Raw genomic sequence first — 19,696 nt, 5'->3', positions numbered from 1 at the left:
CTTGGCCTGAAAAACCTGATCCCTTCGATTCTAGACCTATAAATTGGAGAAGCTACAGGGAAGTGACAAATATATTGCCCAAAGTGATTCATTTCCTGGAAACTGGGTGTAAAACTACTTTAGAGGAAGAGAAAGGAGAAGAGTATGAGACAAGACTACAGCTACATGAGTAGCCAATTTTTTATTTTTTATTTTGTTTCTCCAGGAGTCCTACACAGGAAAGTACAGTTGAAGGGAGAGACAATTGAACAGCTGGTAGTTCCTTACACTCATCATGCTAGAGCACCAGAGGGAATTCATGATAAATAGGCCACAATGGATTTGAAAGAACTGTAGAACTGGCTTGGGACCATTTTTACTAGCCTGGGGTCACTAGAGTATAGAGGAGAAATGTCAGACCTAGTAAAAGAAAGGCCAACATAGAAAAGGCAGCATAGCTGGTACATATCCAGACATTTTCTCTGCTAGGCTTAATTCAAATAGACAACTTCACTTTGGAGCCGGATTGTGCAGCAATAAGGAATGTATTAGTGGCAAAATGATCAGTTAATGCCCCAAACAGCTGCTAACGTTTTGTAGAACATTTTCATCAGTCACTGTGGGTTTCCTAGAAGAAGCCATAGTGATTAAGGTGCTACTTTTGCACCAGAGTTGGGTCAAATCTCGGGAGTAAAGTCACAACTTCCTATTACCCAAGTGGCCATCCGATGAAAAGGTGCAGTCATACCTGAATGAACATGTTGGGAACACTAGAGGACCAGAAAAATGTTAAGCGGAGACCAACTTTATTGCCTATTGATTTGTGTTTTGGAGTTAAATAAAAAGGACAAGGTGTGGTGATGGATCAACAGTATGCAAAAGATTTAAGATGAAGACTGTGATACACTTATTATCTTGCTGCCAAACAAGCTGCAAAAAAATTAATTGACTAATAACCACTTTGGCATCCCATATGCCATTTCTGGAAGCTGGTGACCATTAGTCTTAGGTGAAAATAAAAGCTTGCTGATCAGTGGGAACCAGTGGTGCATATAATATTGGAACAATAAGAGGGAGACCTACCTGTTTACAGACTACAAGCAGAAACTGTAGAAATGTTGTGGCCCTGTGGCTTCATTACTAGTTATAAATCTGCAACCAGAATGCACATGGAGTCAAGTCCATGTTAGCAGTAGAACCAGCTGATGAAGCAGCGATTCAAACAGAGGATGAGGAAGAACCACAGACTGAACAAGCAAAATTTCCACCACTTGTTTCATTGGAATTCTCTGGCCTCCCTAGCAGGAGCAACCAGCATTATGGGCAGTTAGGCTATATTATCTCAGTGCAACTCAGATGCCTGGCTACCACCTCTCTACAAAGCCCTAAAATGATGCCTGGCTACCACCTCTCTAAAAAGCCCTTAAGAGCAGATTAGTAGTGAGGTCTTCTTTTAAAAACTTAAGATGAATTGTGAAGTTCTCCAAAACTATAAGTACCGTGCCTGCTTATATTCTTTTTCTGTTACAAAGGGTCTGCGAGTTTTGTTTTCCACATTGGGCTATGGCACTTGCAGCCATTTAAAGAAGACTGCTGTTGGAATTGAGACAAGTGAACAGCAACCATTTCCCCTCTCTTGTCACTAAAACCAAGCAACTGGTACTGATAATGACCAGGTGGAAAGGCTCTGTGGTAATGGCCTGAAAAACGGCACTTGGGAGGATGGTGCTCAGTTTTATAGCTTTGTGTACATTATGTATTTTAACAGAGAATATTGTTATTGTTTGATGTTCAAATATTATAATTTCTCTATACGAGTCCTTTGTTGTGAGTCCCTTGAGAGACCCTGAATAGCAAAATTGTTAAAACACCATTTCCCCAATATGATTCAAGCTTCTCTGTCTGCTTTGAACTAAAAGAAGAAGAAAGTGTTTGTGTAAGATCTGAACACTGTTCTTACAGCATTTCATACAGTTTTATCCTCATTGCCTGCATTTTGTAGTGGGTTTTTGTGTATGTCAAATATTACTACAGTATATGAATGGTGAGCACATCCATTTCTTTATAAATATTTCTGAGGTGAGCTGTCATAATTTGACCATTTATAATTTTCCCATTTTTCTTCATGAAATGCAGATTTGACTCCTCCTAATGTAGGTACTGTATTTAGTATTTTTCTTTAGCCTGTAAATGTATTTATCTTGAGATGATTGATTTCGTTCCCTTCCTGCTATGACTGCTCCCCCCCCCTAATTATCCTCCTGCACTGGTCATATAACCTATTTTTCTTTTTAATATGCCGTTACAATTGAGAGAAAAATATCAATTCATTCATATAGAAATGCAAGGTTGAAAGCTGTTTTCATACATAACAGGGCTGTTTTAGGAGCCATGACTTGGAGTCTCACAAATAAGGCCTGAAGGAGAGTCAAGACTTTAGACCCACAAATAGGGACAGTTTCATCCTCTGGAACAATACAGTGTCTCTTCTTTCTCTCAGCTGGCTTAAATGCTAATTTCATGAAGACTCTTTTAGAAATACAGTAAAATGATACAGATTTGAGTTCCTCTGGTCCAGAGCTATACTCTGGGTATGTCTTTATGTCCTGTGTAAATGCCGTCGTCTTCCAAGGCTTTAGGATTCTACTGCAACTTCTCTCTGTTGTTCAACACACACACACATACAATCTCAAACTTTTTCCACCAGGCATTTAATGATATAGAAGTGTGACGTTACTGGTATTTGCATTGAGAAGGAGCAGTTGTAGCAGTGCTATATTTTTTATTATTTTAGAGATTGCTTTATTTTGTTTATCTTGTTTGTAACCCACCTTGTCATCACATTGTGATGAAGGGCATGATAAAAAGACAACAAATACAACTGTGAATAGGACCAATTGACTGAAGGGAAAATAGTCTGCCTTACTGGTGGTGAGACTGTTTAGCATCCAGTAGTATTTCTCCCACACTGCTTAGACACTGGGGCCTTTCATGCATCAAGCTATTGCTCTAGTGCAGGGGTGTCAAACTCAAATTCATCGGGGGCCGCATCAGCAGTTTGGTCACCCTCAAAGGGCCAGTTGTATCTGTAGGACTATGTGTCCACTCTTTATTATCATAAATTATTGTCACTGCATTCAATTATTACTGTTTTTTGTAATAATGTAAGCAATAACTAACATAGTCAGAATAATGGCAAGTAGATATTCAAATGTACAATTATTGTACAATTTATTGAAAAATGATTTTTGGTAACTGCACTGGGTGGTGGAGGCTCACTAGGGTTTCATGCAGGAGCTTTGCAGAGCTACTGGTACCTGGAGATGCTGGGGTCCTTCTGCATGCAGGACAGATGTTCTGCCAGTGAGCCACCACCCTTCACCAAAGGGACTGGCTGAGGTTGACTCACTGGAGCTGTTCTCCTGGTTCCAGGGTTTAAGGGCCAGAAGTATAAAGCAGCATCCTATGTTTCTGAGGAGAGGGAGAGGGAGGGGAGGGGAGGGGAGGAAGGCACTGCTGGGTGCTTTGTCTGTGCTTCAGCAGCAGCAGCAGCCATTTCCAGGCGCCGAGCCGTGGCAGGAGGAGGATTCAAAGTGCTACAGAGCACTGCTGTGTCGCAGAGGCTCAGGACTCTCTGTGTGGCGCTGCTGGGCGCTGACCCGGCAAGCTGCCTCCTCCTTCTCCTGCTGTGGCTCGGGGTGCTCCACGCAGCGCTGCTCCGGCCACCTTTCTACCCCTCCCCCCAGGCCCCAGCTGTTTGTTGGCGCGGCGCTTCAGCAGCAAGATCCCGCTGCTGGGTCCCGCTGGCTGGGGTGCTTGGCGGGCCACATGACGAGGTCTGGCGGGCCGGATTTGGCCCCCGGGCCTTGTGTTTGACACCCATGCTCTAGTGTTTTAGATTTTGTATTTGGTGATGGATAAACAAGGATTTTTGCTGTCACAGAGAAACAAGAGCTGGCAATTATGCCCGAAGATTCTTATTTCTATTTCCACAGAAAGATTGTGGGATGTGTTGTTAATGACTAGCCTTTTGATAAATTAAATTGTACCTAGCATTGTGCCACTGAGAGAGGAGAGAGAGAGAGAGAGAGAGAGAGAGAGAGAGAGAGAGAGAGAGAGAGAGAGAGAGAGAGAGAGATGTGCCATATTGTTCAGTGACTCATGCCCTCTCTTCTTTATTCTATTGGCATAATGCTGCTGCATAATATTTTAGTCACACAAAGAGAAGTGCCATAGGGCATGTTGGCTGTATATATGGTGCTCCAGCTCAGTTTTTGTTTTCTATTATTTGTCCCTTCCATTACATAAAATTTAGTCTGTGTCTCCAGAATGAAAAGGAAGGGGGGGGGTTAATGGAAAGCTGGCCAGTTTTCAAAAAGGTGAAAAGCTTAAGAATTCTTAGGTTCCTTTTTAACGAATAATCCAGTTTAGAGTGGCATATTAAATACAGTGTGCTATTCTTAGTTCCTCGGTTCCTTTTAATCAGAAGTACGTTCTTTCAACTTGCACGCTATTGCTCCTATTGGTCTAGAGTGGATTTTTCTGGCATTGTTCAGCATGCAGTTTTTAAATTCTTACTTTGAGTGAAGTTCTACATATTTCCTTTCCTATGCTTTCAGTCATAAGCTTTCCTGGAAGCGTTTGTTAGTTATCTGTGAAATGTTCGAAATACATTTGAGTTAGAGATTTTTTTTTTTTTTTTTTAAAATATATCTCAAGCATATCAACATAACTCATTTTAATCATTGATCCCAAAATACATTGTAGTCCAAATTTTAAAAGCACAAGGTATTCTCAAGTAAGTAAGCATATGGAGAAAATGTAATGTTTCTCAGTTTGAGCAGAAACGGCCTTGAGGAAAGAATTGTATAAGGTTGCCACATAAGGCAATTTTTATTTTTTGGCTCACTGTTCACAACATGAAATTGGTTAAAATATGTTGAAAAACTAGCAGACATAAAAATTAGGCAGCATTGTTTATATATTTAATTTCTCCACATCACATATTGAATTGGGCTGCAATCCTTTACCTATTTACCTTGGAAAAGCCCCATTAAACTCAATGGGACTTAGATAAGTAGCCATGTGTACGATGTCACTGTTGTTGTTTTTTAAAAAAGTAATAATTAAGATTATATACAGTGGCATAGTATAATATTTATATAGGCTGGTTCCTAATGAGCACAAATGAAAGAGAAGGGCAGAGTAATATAGAATAAAGAGAAAAATAGTTGCTATGTCTACACACGTAGCAAAATGTGATAAGAATGCAGAAAAGATAGAATTGGCTGTAGTAGTATTTTAGGCAACGGGGGGGATGCACTAGTTATGAATGTTCACCCTTGTAAAAACATCACCCTGCAATAAAAACTGCACATCAGTGAGACAGATTGTTCACCAGATCATTCCCTGTACTGCTAGTTTTATATCTTCAGGGAGTTCTTCATATAGGGATCCCTTGCCTGCAGTTTGAAGTGGTACATTCTGCATTTTCCCACCTTGGGTCTCAACCATCTCATTCTATCCTGATTCTAAATAGTTGCAGGTCACAGATAGCCCCACTGAGAAATACTATGCTGCATACATGTCATACATCAAAAGCACATGACTTTCCCCAAAGCATCTTGGGAACTGTAGTTTGTTGAGGGTGCAGGGAATTGTAACTTGGAATGGTGTGTGTGTGTGTGTGTGTGTGTGAAACTACAGTGCCCAGGATTCTTTGTGGGAAGTCGTGCTTTAAATTGGTTTTAAATGTATGATGCATACGCAGCCAAAATCAGACGCTTTTGATCAAAACAGTAAGGACAGTTTAATTCTGTGGAAATCAAACACCACATAATTTCATCTACAGCAGAATTCCCAAAGTTCATCTGTTCTAAATATATGCCATATAAACAGAGTTAGAACTTTAACATGAAAATGGTGTTGATCAACTTACATGCATAATATTGTAGCAATGTCAGTGTGGTATAGTGAATTAAGTAGGGGCCTTGGACTTGGAAGACCAAGGTTCAAATGCCCCCTCAGTCTGCCTCCTCAGTGTACTCCCTCAGTGTACTCATTAGGTAGCATTGCATTAGGTAGCCTGTATCTCTGCTAAACTCAAATTATGCTTGCAGAGTAGGAAATATTGTTTCCCCCTATATACTTTCCAAATTTCTGTGGACTAGTGTTGGTATACAGATATGTTAAGTACTTTTAATTTGGTTTTATGATTTTAAGTTTTTACACTCCTCACCAACTACATCTCTATCTAAAGAGTTTACTATCTAAAGAGTTTTCCCTCTTTAGATAGTACTGCCCACCCAGACCCGATGTCATGGGAAATTACTATTTTTTTTTATAGAAAGAGGAAACACCTCTTCTGCTTTGTGATTATGTTCTATTTGTACCCAGAGCTTTTAACTGCCAGATCAGAAGAGATTATTTCTTAGGAAAAGATACATTGCTTTTATATTCTTTAAGACTAATGGCACATATAAAATGTGTTATCTAAGAAATTTTGTACCCTTTGCTATAGGAGAAAGTAAGGAAGAAAGAACATTCCGAAACTGGATGAATTCTTTGGGTGTAACTCCTTACATTAACCATTTGTACAGGTAATATTTTTATTCTTGACTCTGGCCATTTAACTGATCCATGATGTAACCCTCACTGGAAAATATTGTAATTGATAGGACTTAGTTTTGTTTGGATCAATGATAACACATAACAAAATACTGTTTTTCTGATCATTAGAGATGATAGGCTGGTATAGCTCAGTTGGCGGAGCCTTAGACTCTTAATATCAGAGTTGTGGGTTTGAACCCTACAAAAGATTCCTGCATTGTAGGGGGTTAGACTAGATGACCCTCCTGGACCCTTCCAACTCTGCAATTCTATTCTTTCTATGATTCAGAACTGAGATATATATATTTTCTCAGTGACTGAGATAGTGAGTAAATAAGTAAGTAAATAATTTAGGAGGAAAAGAGGAGTACCAAGCAATGAAAACCCCAGAAATTTACTTGGATACACTACTGACTGCATTCAGGGAACATATAATTTATTTGTGTAAATATATATATTTTCTCTCTCTCCCTCTCCCTATACTGGCCAGTGACCTTGCTGATGCTTTAGTAATCTTCCAGCTCTATGAAATGATTCGTGTGCCTGTACAGTGGAACCATGTCAACAAACCACCGTATCCTGCACTTGGGGGTAACATGAAAAAGGTTTGTAAAAGTGTCTGTTTTGGAAATCGCAATGACTCCGCAGCCATTTGCTTGAACTGCATTATCATAAATGGTGTTGGTGTCCCTGAATTATTCACCCTTGATTAAGGTAGCGTATTAATACGGTTACAACTCTTGAAATAAGTTTCTTGGTGTGGCCCTTAGACTGGACCTCAGCAAATGCTTCACTTGGGATGAAGCATGCATGTCACAGAGGGATACATGCCTACAGAAAATGCAGTTTTCACCTACGGTACTGAATGAACTTACAAGTGTCCAGGCACTGAGCGATATAACCATGATAAATGGCCAACACAGATCAGTCGAATGCAACAGAATTTGGAGCTGTTTCACAAGCATGGAGCCAGAACTAAAAGTATATGCAGAGCAGGTCACTCAAGTGGCTGAACTTTGCTGAACATGTGTCAAGTTGCACACACATGCAGGATATTATTAAGAAATTTTGCATGTTTCATCAGGGGAATGTTGAGATTGTCCTTGCCATTAATATCAATCAGTGAATCTGTGGCAGAAAACTCAGAAAATATGTAGAGCAGTTCACCCAAGAAAAGTAAACCATATCGCAGACCACACAGTTCAAGTTTCACACGTGCATGTTTATGTAGAAGACAGATTGAAAACCTCAAGGCTTCTATTAAAGCCAGGAACAATGAATGCATCCATAGCAGAGAACTCAAAACACATGTAAGGCAGATATAATGCAAAACAGATTATGCAAGAAAGTGAAACCAAACCACTGTCTACAAGTATAGTTAAAAAAAAAAAGGCCCCCTGCGTTACATATGGTAGGTGAGCATACATATGAAGCATACGAAACTCAGTCACCTGCACAGAACAGGATACAGACACTCTCAACATCAAACAAAGCCAGGGTAGAAGCATTATTGTACAACTATTGATACAACTGCAGGAAAACAGCACTCTATGGCCTCTACAGTCATTGGAAGTAGGCATGTTATTGGCAGATATTGAATGAGCTATGCAATATAATGTATTTGTTAGACAAAGTCAACTTAAGGTAAAGAAAAACAATTCTATACAACTGTGTAAATAATAGTTTAATCGCAAAATTAGTACAATGGGGTTAGTCGGAAGCTTCTATTTTTTGTCGATTTACATATCGGATATCTGTATGTTTTTCTTTTCAGTTACATTATTAATTTTCTTTCTTTTCTCTTTTTGTTTTGTTCAGTATTCTGTTTATACATTCTTTTTAAAAAAAATTCTATAATTTAGTGAATGTTTGTTCGTTGGTATTATATGTATTTTAAGATCTTGTTTGTTTAATAAAACTTTCAATAATAAAAAAAGGAAGTAGGCATGTTAGGGCCATCTGTGTCATGAACCGCCCTGTGATCTTCAGGTGAAAGGTAGTATACAAATTTAATAATAATAATCTGATATGGCAGGCAAATGGACAGGCTGCACCCAGTGGGGATGTGCTTTCCTTACCTGCAGGCAACTGTCTCTACTAATCATTCCTGCAACTTCATCTGAAGATCACTAAACTAAATGGGAACTTGGATGAAAATGTTAGCCAGTGAGGCCAAGTCTAGAACTCCTTTACAAGTTCGTTCAGTTATCCCCAGGGATTGGTGGCGAGGTGTTTCAAGCCAAGACCCTCATATTCATAGTGGGCTGGAAAGGGAGGGGGCAGCTGTGAACTCTGCTTATTGATGAGCCATGAGGAGAGTATCAAGTGGTGACTCACCATGGTTGCAAGTACTAGCACAACGAGTCCCATTTAACACTTCAAAAGTGGAGTATCTGAAACCAGTGTGGGTGCATGCTTAGTGCAAGATGGTTCTAGTCCTGCAGAACAGGGCGACCATCTGGATAGTCCAGTTGACATTCCTTTAGGTGACACTACTGAAGGTGATATTGTGACCTCTGAGGCATGTGCTTTGCCTGCTGAAAGAGGGCTGCCCCGTAAATGTGACATCTCAAGGCAGATCCTTGACTTTGCCAGTATAAGGGGCTATTGCCCTTTGAGGAAGGGGGTCTAGTAATTGCATCCTAAGTGGTGGACCAATGACCTCTGGTGCCACTAGCTGATCTAGATGTTTTTCTTTTTGTTGAGCTTAGAGCTGTGTTTACTTATTATTGTTTACAGATGGCTAGATAATGTTCTTAGGAAAGGGAGGTGTGCTGCACAGTTCCGTTAAGAAAAAAAGGTTGGAAATGCTTGCCAGCACAGGTGAGAGTATTAAAATAGCCAAATTGTATTTCCCTAGTAGTCCTTCACTAGGAGTGTATGCCTAGGTTTTCTGTGCCTTGATTCATATTAATAAAAGCTAATACTTTCTGAAGATTTGGATGAAGTTTGTCTAACCGCATGCCTAAGCAACACGCATCACACCATACATATGTAAATTAAACACATTCATCTGCTGGTATAGGGTTCTCTTGCTGCACTGGTGTTGTGGTTGGTTTGCTCCAATTAAAATATTTTAATAAATGATAGTTCCAAACATGGGCATAGTCAGCTGCCTCCCTGCCTCCCCCAAATCAAGTAAATAAATAAAAATACTTAACTAACTGGCCAATTGCATTGCAGGTAACTTGGCTCTGCTGCCCCAACATAAAGCCAGCCCCCCCAATAAATCCTGGCAACGCCCATGGTTCCAAATAGTTTCTGAACTTGATTTGTCATTTCTTTTAGATTGAAAATTGTAACTATGCAGTGGAACTGGGGAAGTCAAAGGCCAGATTCTCATTGGTTGGGATTGGTGGACAGGACCTCAATGAAGGCAACCCAACGTTGACATTGGCACTGGTGTGGCAGTTAATGAGAAGGTGAGGATGTATTATAGCTCACAAAACCAAAATGTTTTCAAAACCAATATATGTTCTTCATTTGTTTGCAACCAGTCTGCAGTTTTATTTGTAAAGTCAGATAAATTATTTTCAGGTGTTTGTCTTGTCAGAAAATCCATGGGTATAGTTTAGGAATGTGACTTTATCCAAATCTGGAATATATGCACAGGTCATATGCTACAGAATTAGGAATCACAGCATAAAACTATTTAGCAACAAAATTCAGTAAACAACTGGAGAAACTTGGAGCAGAGAGCAGGCAGGAGAAGAATGAAGCTCCTCAGCTCATACCACAGCCCTTGTTTGTAATTACTGCCCACCATGCACAAACAGACATACCCTTAAGCCCCTAAGGGTGATCTATAAGATGCTTCCCAATGTGACTAGCGGCAGTAGTGCCTGCCCTGCGTCTGATTCTCTCTCATGTTTACTCTTTTTTGGCTCTATCTGCCACAAAGCAGCTGGGCTGTATTGTGCTTCACTTGGCTTATGCTGAAGTCTAAACCACTGAACCTCTTAGGCTTGCCATTTGGAAGGTTGGTGGTTTGACTCCGTGTGATTGGATGAGCTCCCATTGCTCTGTCCCAGCTTCTGCCAACCTAGCAGTTCAAAAGCATACCAGTGCAAGTAGATAAATAGGTACTGCTGTGGCAGGAAGGTAAACGGCATTTCCATGCGCTCTGGCACTCATCACAGTGTGTCCCATTGCACCAGAAGCGTTTTAGTCATGCTTGCCCCATTACCTGGAAAGCTGTTTGCGGACAAATGTCGGCTCTCTTGGCCTGAAGTGAGATGAGCGCCACAGCCCATAGTCGCCTTTGATTGGACTTAACCACCCAGGGGTCCTTTACCTTTATCTGAAGTGTGCATGCACACAAAAGCTCGTACCAATGACAAACTTAGTTGGTCTCTAAGGTGATACTGGAAGGAATTTTTCTATTTTATTATTTTGTTTCAGACCAACACCTGTAACCTACCTGTAACTTTACCTTTTACTGTACTGCTGTGTCAATTTCAGTAACGCTGCAGCTTGCTATTAACCCTCCTGCTTTTTCTGTTCTCCATGCAAACACATTTTCTATAATTTTTTTCTGTATGAAAGTTGTATTTTGTAACTGTTTTTAACACGTTGCCAGGAAAATACGGAGGAATTGTTAAATTCCTTATCAGCTGCAAATACTGTGTTCTTTCTATTGCAGGTACACTTTGAATGTACTGTCGGACCTTGGTGAGGGGGAAAAAGTAAATGATGCAGTTATTATTAAATGGGTGAATCAGACCCTTGCAAATGCAAATAAGAGTACTTCAATAACTAGCTTCAAGGTAATGAAGACACTCTAGAGAAAGGAAATGTGAATCAATCAGAAACATAATTATTTTGGTGGGAATTGATCTGTAGCAAGGGTTCTGCATTAGTTATTGTATAATAACTGTTGTGTATAAATAGCTGCAAATAGATTATGAATGTCATAAAAACAGTACAATATTTAGATTACAAAATAATAGTAACTCATGTTAATATAGATACAAGATTGTGTGTGTGTGTAAATCCATATGTGTAACGAACTTTTAATATGTACCTAGCAGAAATTTTGCTTAATGGAAATGAAGTAATTTTAGCATGTGACAGGAGGATTTCAACTTAATCAGTAATCCTAAAACCTCAGGATGGTACCATATATTAAACATCCATCCCTGTTTGAGGCAGGAGTGCAGTTTGGGACATTTTTGTAATATGATGTTAAAACCACTAGATGGAGCAAATTTTAACAAAGAGACTGAAATCTGTTTGGTGTGGTTGAGAATAAAACTGTTTCTGCTTCATAAAACGTCAACATTTCCATAAGGTTTTAAGAAACATTTGAGAATGGCCTGGTTGCAATATCAGTTTCATTAGGCCTTGAGCCGATGTAGTTCTCTGAAGATTTTGCCATTCACCAGTGAAAATAGAAGTGTCAAATAAATGTTACATGAAAATTTAGCCAATATTTTTCAGAGTTCAGATCAGTCTTTTTCTATTTTAGAAAGTGGTCTCGTGGCATTGGAACATGGGGTACACAGAATGAAAGAAGAGTAATAATGGACAGACGTAATCCACAATTATTAGCACTAGAATGGGATTTTATGGCCAGTTCATTAATTAAGATACATCAGCTTAATTAGTTGAGATAGGAGAACATTGCTGGGTTTAAGGGCACAGTATGCATCGTGGTACTTAGAAGCTGTAAGAACAAGTCTGAAATCATAGCTTTAAACTGCCTGGTAGGAATAGCATGCTGAGTAAAGCTAATTCTTTGGTGCCTCCTGCTGATTCCTTGATGTCATGCACTTGACTGCCCATCTGCTTTAACTGCTGGAAGGAGGTGAGCAGGGTCGGCTATTTTAAGGCAGAGAGGAAGTGCGTTTCAGTAACCAGGAAGAAAATGCAATGCTCAAGGGCAAGCTCAAAGTAGTACAGTATTAGGATTCTAGAAATAGGCAGATCATGCCACTTGCAAATAAGTAGAAGGAAATCCTATTCATAGAAGAAATTCAAGCTGAAAAATTATCCACAAATGTACAGAATTATTCTGGGAGATGCAAGAAATTTTTCTAAAACCTTTTGATAGGATTTCATAACAAAACGTTACTTAGTCATAACAGATATTTTATCATGGGAAAAGAAGCAGCAGTTATAAAAGGTCATTTGTCACATAGGAGAAAATTCAACAGTACTGAAAAACATGACTTTGACCATTCATGATTCAGCAATTATTACATACACTGTGTTTTAGCTGCCACACTGCTATATTAGGATTTATTTATCAATGAGTTAGTGGATAAAGAGAAGGGAGCTACATGGTGAAAATACTGGTAAGAGTATTAAAGAAAATCCATTCATTAATGATAGTGAAACTTTTCAATACCTTCTCCTTCCAGGACAAATCCATAAGCACTAGTTTACCTGTACTAGATTTAATAGATGCTATTGCGCCAAAAGCAATCCGTCCAGAAATGGTCAAGAGGGAAGATCTTTCTGAAACAGACAAACTGAACAATGCTAAGTAAGTCTTTGCAGAATATTTCTTCCTTTATTATACACGGAGGCTCTGATGCAGCCCAGATGCACATGGCTAGTTGTAAATGTCAACTAATTCCCACTCTGTTACATAAAAAAAGAACAAATGGTCTGTGGCACCTTAGACTTAACAGTGTTACGCTATGAGCTACTGTGGACAAGAGCCTTCTTTTTCAGATCCATGAAGAGTTATTCTCAGCTGGCAGATAAATACCCTCTGTTTCATATCTGCCTGTCTGTATATTTTAACTTCATGCATCTAATGAAGTGTGCTGTTGTCAGTGCAATCAGGGATGAGGAGACTGGGATGATGGGGTATATATTCAGGCTCATAAACATGAAAAGATGCATCCAAACCCCTTCAGTTGGGCCCAGATAATCATTACAGTGTTACTGTCAACCTGCTTCTCTTTGCTGAGCTATGTATCAAGTGTTAGGAACACTGATTCAGCATGCTTTATATCTACAAATGATATTGGAACTGTTGTAAGCTCAGAGAAAGCTTCTTGCTCATCCAAAGAGGGGGATAGCAGAGTTTTCATGGGTAGCATAATCCAGTGCTCAAATACAATTTCTTCCTTTTACTTTGAATGCCTTTCCCTTTAATGCAGGCATCCCCAACCTGCAGCCCTCCAGATGTTTTGGCCTACAGCTCCCATGATTCCTAGGTAACAGGGCCAGTGGTCAGGGATGATGGGAATTGTAGTCCAAAATATCTGGAGGGCCGAAGGTAGGGGATGCCTGCTTTAATGCCACAGCTCTAAATCAGTCATAGGAAGCTGCACATAGGAACTGTCTTAAAAGTTTTTAGAAATGCTGACCAACCCCCCCCCCCTTAACTTTTGGCTTTTTTTAAAGCACATAAAATGCTATTTTTAGTGGTATGGTTTCAGTAATATGCTGCTCTTTCTCCTGGAAGTTGGTCCTTTGAGATTCTTTCTTTCTGGAAGCAAGCTAAAACCATCTTTATACTTCTTAAGTATAAGCTGCTAACATGCTTGACTCTGCTATGCTATTACAGTGGTACCTCGCAAGACGAATTTAATTCGTTCTGTGAGTCAATTCGTTTTGCGAAAAATTCATTGTGGTTTCCCATAGGAATGCATTGAAATTTCTTCTTTTGCCCATAGGAACACATTAATTAAATTTCAATGCATTCCTATGGGAAACCGCGATTCGCAAGACGAATTTTTTGCAAAATGAATTCGTCTTGCGAGTCACCATCAGATCGCAAGACACATTTGTATTGCAAAAAATTAGTCTTGCAGGGCATTCGTCTTGCGAGGTTCCACTGTAGTTTGTTTATTGGTTTAGCTTTTACTGCATGTTATCTTTTATTATTTGAGTATAGTAGTTTTATACTACAACCCAGGGCACTCCAGATGTGGGACTACATCTCCCATATGTCCCAACCAGTGGTGTCCATGATCAGGGATGATGGGAGTTGTAAGCCAACATCTGGAGGACCACAGTTCACCCACCCCTGCAGTAAATTTTATACTGGAAGGTGGAGCAATATAGTAAGTAAATAGCAGTTGGGTAATATTTTGCTTCACATCTATGGCTGCAAATTGTTTATAGGCAAGGGAAATGGATATGCTAATTGTTCAGGGTAGCCCGAATTTGATAAACAATGCAACAAAATAATGGCTATGCTACAATAATAACATTGTTATATCTCATTAGTCAATGCCAGATGAATAATGCTACTTTTCTCTTTCTCCAAGATACGCTATATCAGTTGCTCGGAAAATTGGTGCTTGTATATATGCCCTGCCGGATGACTTGGTTGAAGTGAAGCCAAAAATGGTGATGACCGTCTTTGCTTGCTTGATGGGAAGAGGACTGAACAAAATAAAATAAAGAAGATTTTTTTTTTTTACAAATGTTTTCTGCCATGATATACACAATGAATGCCTCATTGTTTACAGACTAATGGAATTTAGTAGCTGTAAAACAGAGATAATTTATATAAACCAATGTGGAGATGTATAGAGAGACTATTTAATATAAGAATTGTTTATATTTAAGGTTTCATCTGAAAAGTTTTATATATCAGAAATTTGTGAGCTAATGTGATGCAGTAATCACCAGTAAGATTACAATGTTATATAGCCTTTTTTAATGAATATGATACATGCTGTTTTCATAGTGCACAAATTATCAAGATTTTAAAGTGCTATTTTAGGAACTGCTGTGAAATTAAGTTTTTATGTCAGTGTGTTATTAACGCGTAGTCTGAAAGTCCTTGCCTTATTATAAGGGACTACCCAAACTCCTGTTGGAATTTGGGCTGTAAATTAAAAGCTTTTGATCATAAGGATTCTTTCTAGGGAGTAATTTTCATTGCACTGAACGGGACTGACTTCTAAGTAAAAACTGAGGTTCTGACTACTAATTGATTCAGGCTACAATCCTAAAGTCCCATTGAATTATTTGGGGCTTACTTGGTTAGACATGCTTAGGCTTGCACTGTTAGTAGAGCAATCAACAAAAGTTTTAGTTGATTAATTGATTTACATTTTAATTGTTGAGGATGAATTTAATTTGCTGGAGTTGCAAGGTAAGATCTTGGGAAGGGGGTAGGCTGTTCTGGTTCTTATGTATTACTATACTTGGAAGTTAAAAATACTAAACAATGAGGGCAGCTGTAGCTATAACACCCTGTTCCTTGGCCTTCATTAAAATACTAAGGTTGAGGTGCGAGACTGGGACACCCCTTATCAAAATCTGTCCCCACTCCTGCACAGTCTCCCTTGATTTCCTCTGCAGGCATATGCCATGGTTAACAATTATATGAGAACCTCCTTTGTTAAACATGATTAATACTAATCAGAGTTTGCAGTTAATTAGAATTTAGAAATCAAGAATTGAAAGCTGGCTTCACAAAGAGATGAGGGGAATTTGCTGGGGAATTAGACCTTCTCTAATCCCTTAAATTTGGTCAAATAATAAGACCCAGTACCGTACATTTACAGTGGTCCCTGAGTGGTAGTTTTTGTGTATCAAAACTTCAGTATTGACATCTGTATTAAGGTTACCCTGTTTCTCCTAAAATAAGACATACCCATAAAATAAGCCAGAGCAGGATTTCTAAGCATTTGCCCCGAAAATAAGACATAGTGATAGGCGCAGTTCTGGAGGGCCCCAGGGAAGAGGCAAGGCTGGACGCGTAATAAAAAATAAGACATCCCCTGAAAATAAGCCACTGTTGTTGTTTTTTAAGGAAAAATAAATATAAGACGGTGTCTTCTTTTCGGAGAAACACGGTAGTGTAGCATGCAGGTTCAGTTAAATTTAGGGAGCAGTCAACAACCCTATACCCAGGGCTTTTTCTCAGCCGGAACTTACTGGAACCTCATTCCGGCACCTCTCAGGTGGGCGCCATTGCCATTGTAAGAGAACAAGGGATGCATTCATGGTGAGTTCTGGCACCTCTTTTTCTAGAAAAATAGCACTGCCTATACCCTTTTTACAATATGGGGAAGATAAGCCGGTAGAGAGTTATCATGGTGTAGTGGTGGCATTTTTGCCATATCTTGTAGCTCCTTAGCCATTGCATCTTGATTATAGCATTGCACCCTTAGTCAATTTGATTAGTAGAAAGTGTAGCTCATTAAAGCAAATTAAAAAAATAAAATTGATTTGCAAACGTACTATTGAAGATGGAACTTGCTGTTTATTTAAATGAGTTGCATTGCAGGGAATTGTACTAGATGACCCTTGGGGTCCCTTCTAACTCTACAATTCTATGATTCTATGTTTTAAAACTGAACATCCCCTCTTGTCAATATTGTTCTGTAGAAATGCTTGTAATATGAAACAACTTCAACAAACCTTTTCTTTAACAAGTTACTTTAAAAAAGTGACGATTGGTTATGGTTTGTGGCATTGAATAAAACTAAGCACAAGTATAACAAGGACAATAAGCAAAATGAAAATTATGTATGTGGAAAGGCTTTCAATGAGAAAATATCCAAGCTAAAATGTTATATTAAGAAGCAATAAAGAGAGATGGCAGGTCCAGTTTGAGGCCTCTCTTTACATGTGATGAGCTTTCTTATAAATGTTTTTAATATGTGTGCACATATTAAAATAATGGGAATATTGCTGATTTCTCATAGGAAAGTTAATTAACTTGGCTCCTTATTGCAGACGATATATTGGTGAAAAGATTCACATTTAGACTTTGGGCACATTCACACCATACAGTACATTTAAAGCACTATGATACCCCTTTAAATGGTTTCCCTCAAAGAATTCTGCAAGCTGTAGTTTGTTAAGGGTGCTGAGAGTTGTTAGGAAATGCTATAGATAATTACAGTTCTCAGCACCCTTAACAAACTACAGTTCTCAAGATTCTTGGTGGGGCTGGAACAAAGACTGTTTAAAGTGGTATGATGCCATTTGAAATAATAATAATAATAATAATAATAATAATAATAATAATAATAATAATAATAATAAATTTATTATTTATACCCCGCCCATCTGGCCGGGTTCCCCCAGCCACTCTGGGCGGCTTCCAACAAAATATTAAAATACAGAAATCAATCAAACATTAAAAGCTTCCCTAAACAGGGCTGCCTTAAGATGCCTTCTAAAGGTCTGGTAATTGTTATTCTCTTTGACCTCTAGTGGGAGGGCATTCCACAGGGTGGGCGCCACTACCGAGAAGGCCCTCTGCCTGGTTCCCTGTAACTTGGCTTCTCGTAGTGAGGGAACCGCCAGAAGGCCCTCGGCGCTGGATCTCAGTGTCCGGGCAGAACGATGGGGGAGGAGACGCTCCTTCAGGTATACTGGACCGAGGCCGTTTAGGGCTTTAAAGGTCAGCACCAACACTTTGAATTGTGCTCGGAAACGTACTGGGAGCCAATGTAGGTCTTTCAGGACCGGTGTTATGTGGTCTCGGCGGCCACTCCCAGTCACCAGTTTAGCTGCCGCATTCTGGATTAATTGCAGTTTCCGGGTCACCTTCAAAGGTAGCCCCACGTAGAGCGCATTACAGTAGTCCAAGCGGGAGATAACCAGAGCATGCACTACTCTGGTGAGACAGTCCGCGGGCAGGTAGGGTCTCAGCCTGCGTACCAGATGGAGCTGATAAACAGCTGCCCTGGACACAGAATTGACCTGCACCTCCATGGACAGCTGTGAGTCCAAAATAACTCCCAGGCTGCGCACCTGGTCCTTCAGGGGCACAGTTACCCCATTCAGGACCAGGGAGTCCTCCACACCTGCCCGCCTCCTATCCCCCAAGAACAGTACTTCTGTCTTGTCAGGATTCAACCTCAATCTGTTAGCCGCCATCCAACCTCCAACCGCCTCCAAGCACTCACACAGGACCTTCACCGCCTTCACTGGTTCTGATTTGAAAGAGAGGTAGAGCTGGGTATCATCTGCATACTGGTGGACACCCAGCCCAAACCCCCTGATGATCTCTCCCAGCGGCTGCATGTAGATGTTAAAAAGCATGGGGGAGAGGACAGAACCCTGAGGCACCCCACAAGTGAGAGGCCAGGGGTCTGAACACTCCTCCCCCACCACCACTTTCTGAACACGGCCCAGGAGGAAGGAGCGGAACCACTGTATAACAGTGCCCCCAGCTCCCAAACCCTCTAGACGGTCCAGAAGGATGTTATGGTCGATGGTGTCAAAAGCCGCTGAGAGATCCAGCAGGACCAGAAAACAGCTCTTACCTTTGTCCCTAGCCCGCCGGAGATCATCGACCAGTGCGACCAAGGCAGTTTCAGTCCCATGATGAGGTCTGAACCCCGACTGGAAGGGATCCAAATGGTCCGCTTCTTCCAGGCGTGCTTGGAGTTGCTCAGCAACCACTCGCTCAATCACCTTGCCCAAGAATGGAAGATTTGAGACTGGGTGATAGTTGGCCATATTGGCTGCATCTAAATACGGTTTTTTAAGAAGCGGTTTAATAACCACCTCTTTCAGCGGGTCTGGGAAGGCTCCCTCACAGAGAGAAGCATTCACCAACCCGCGGAGCCCATCGCCCAGCCCTTCCCGACTAGCTTTTATAAGCCAGGATGGGCAGAGATCAAGGAGACAGGTGGTTGGTTTCACTCGTCCAAGCAGCCTGTCCACATCCTCGGAGGTAACAGATTGAAATTGATCCCACACAACTTGACTAGACAGGACTCTAGCACTCCCCCGCCCCGGCCCTGCTCCCACGGTGGAGTCTACCTCTTCCCGAATCTGAGCGACTTTATCTGCAAAAAACTTTGCAAAAGCATTACAGGAGATATTGGGGTCCCTACCAGGCCCCGATGACGAAGGTGGTTCGGGTAGATTGCGAACCACCTGGAACAGTCTCCTGCTGCTGTTTTCCGCAGACGCGATAGAAACGGTGAAGAAAGTCTTCTTCGCCGTCGCCATTGCCACTTGGTAGGCTCAAAGTTGAGCTCTAGCCCGTGTTCGGTCGGATTCAGAATGCGTTTTCCGCCACCGGCGCTCTAGCCGTCTCAACGACTGTTTCATCGCCCTCAGCTCCGGGGAAAACCAAGGGGCTGTTCGGGCTCCATGCAATCGGAGAGGGCGCTTCGGAGCCAAACAGTCAATAGCCCTGGTTAACTCCACATTCCAGCGGGCCACA

The 19,696-nt window shown here is 40.6% G+C and overlaps 1 protein-coding gene across 4 annotated transcripts in view; it reads left to right on the top strand.

The window, feature by feature from the left end:
* PLS1 (plastin 1) overlaps window positions 1-17,288 on the top strand; it is a 55,254-nt gene extending 37,966 nt beyond the window's left edge. For 3 of the 4 annotated variants that reach the window (XM_035133119.2, XM_035133118.2, XM_035133120.2), the window contains 6 exons: window positions 6,500-6,578; window positions 7,079-7,193; window positions 9,877-10,010; window positions 11,231-11,354; window positions 12,951-13,075; window positions 14,817-17,288. In XM_035133119.2, the coding sequence (XP_034989010.1) occupies window positions 6,500-6,578; window positions 7,079-7,193; window positions 9,877-10,010; window positions 11,231-11,354; window positions 12,951-13,075; window positions 14,817-14,952 (713 nt within the window). In that variant the 3' untranslated portion in view covers window positions 14,953-17,288. The remainder of the gene's footprint in view (window positions 1-6,499; window positions 6,579-7,078; window positions 7,194-9,876; window positions 10,011-11,230; window positions 11,355-12,950; window positions 13,076-14,816) is intronic. The other variant, XM_035133116.2, reaches the window with a different exon arrangement.
* The last annotated feature ends 2,408 nt before the right edge of the window (window positions 17,289-19,696 follow it).

The sequence above is a fragment of the Zootoca vivipara genome, chromosome 5 (assembly GCF_963506605.1).
Source record: "Zootoca vivipara chromosome 5, rZooViv1.1, whole genome shotgun sequence".
NCBI classification, from domain to species: domain Eukaryota; kingdom Metazoa; phylum Chordata; class Lepidosauria; order Squamata; family Lacertidae; genus Zootoca; species Zootoca vivipara.
This window is presented reverse-complemented; position numbering and strand designations above follow the sequence as displayed.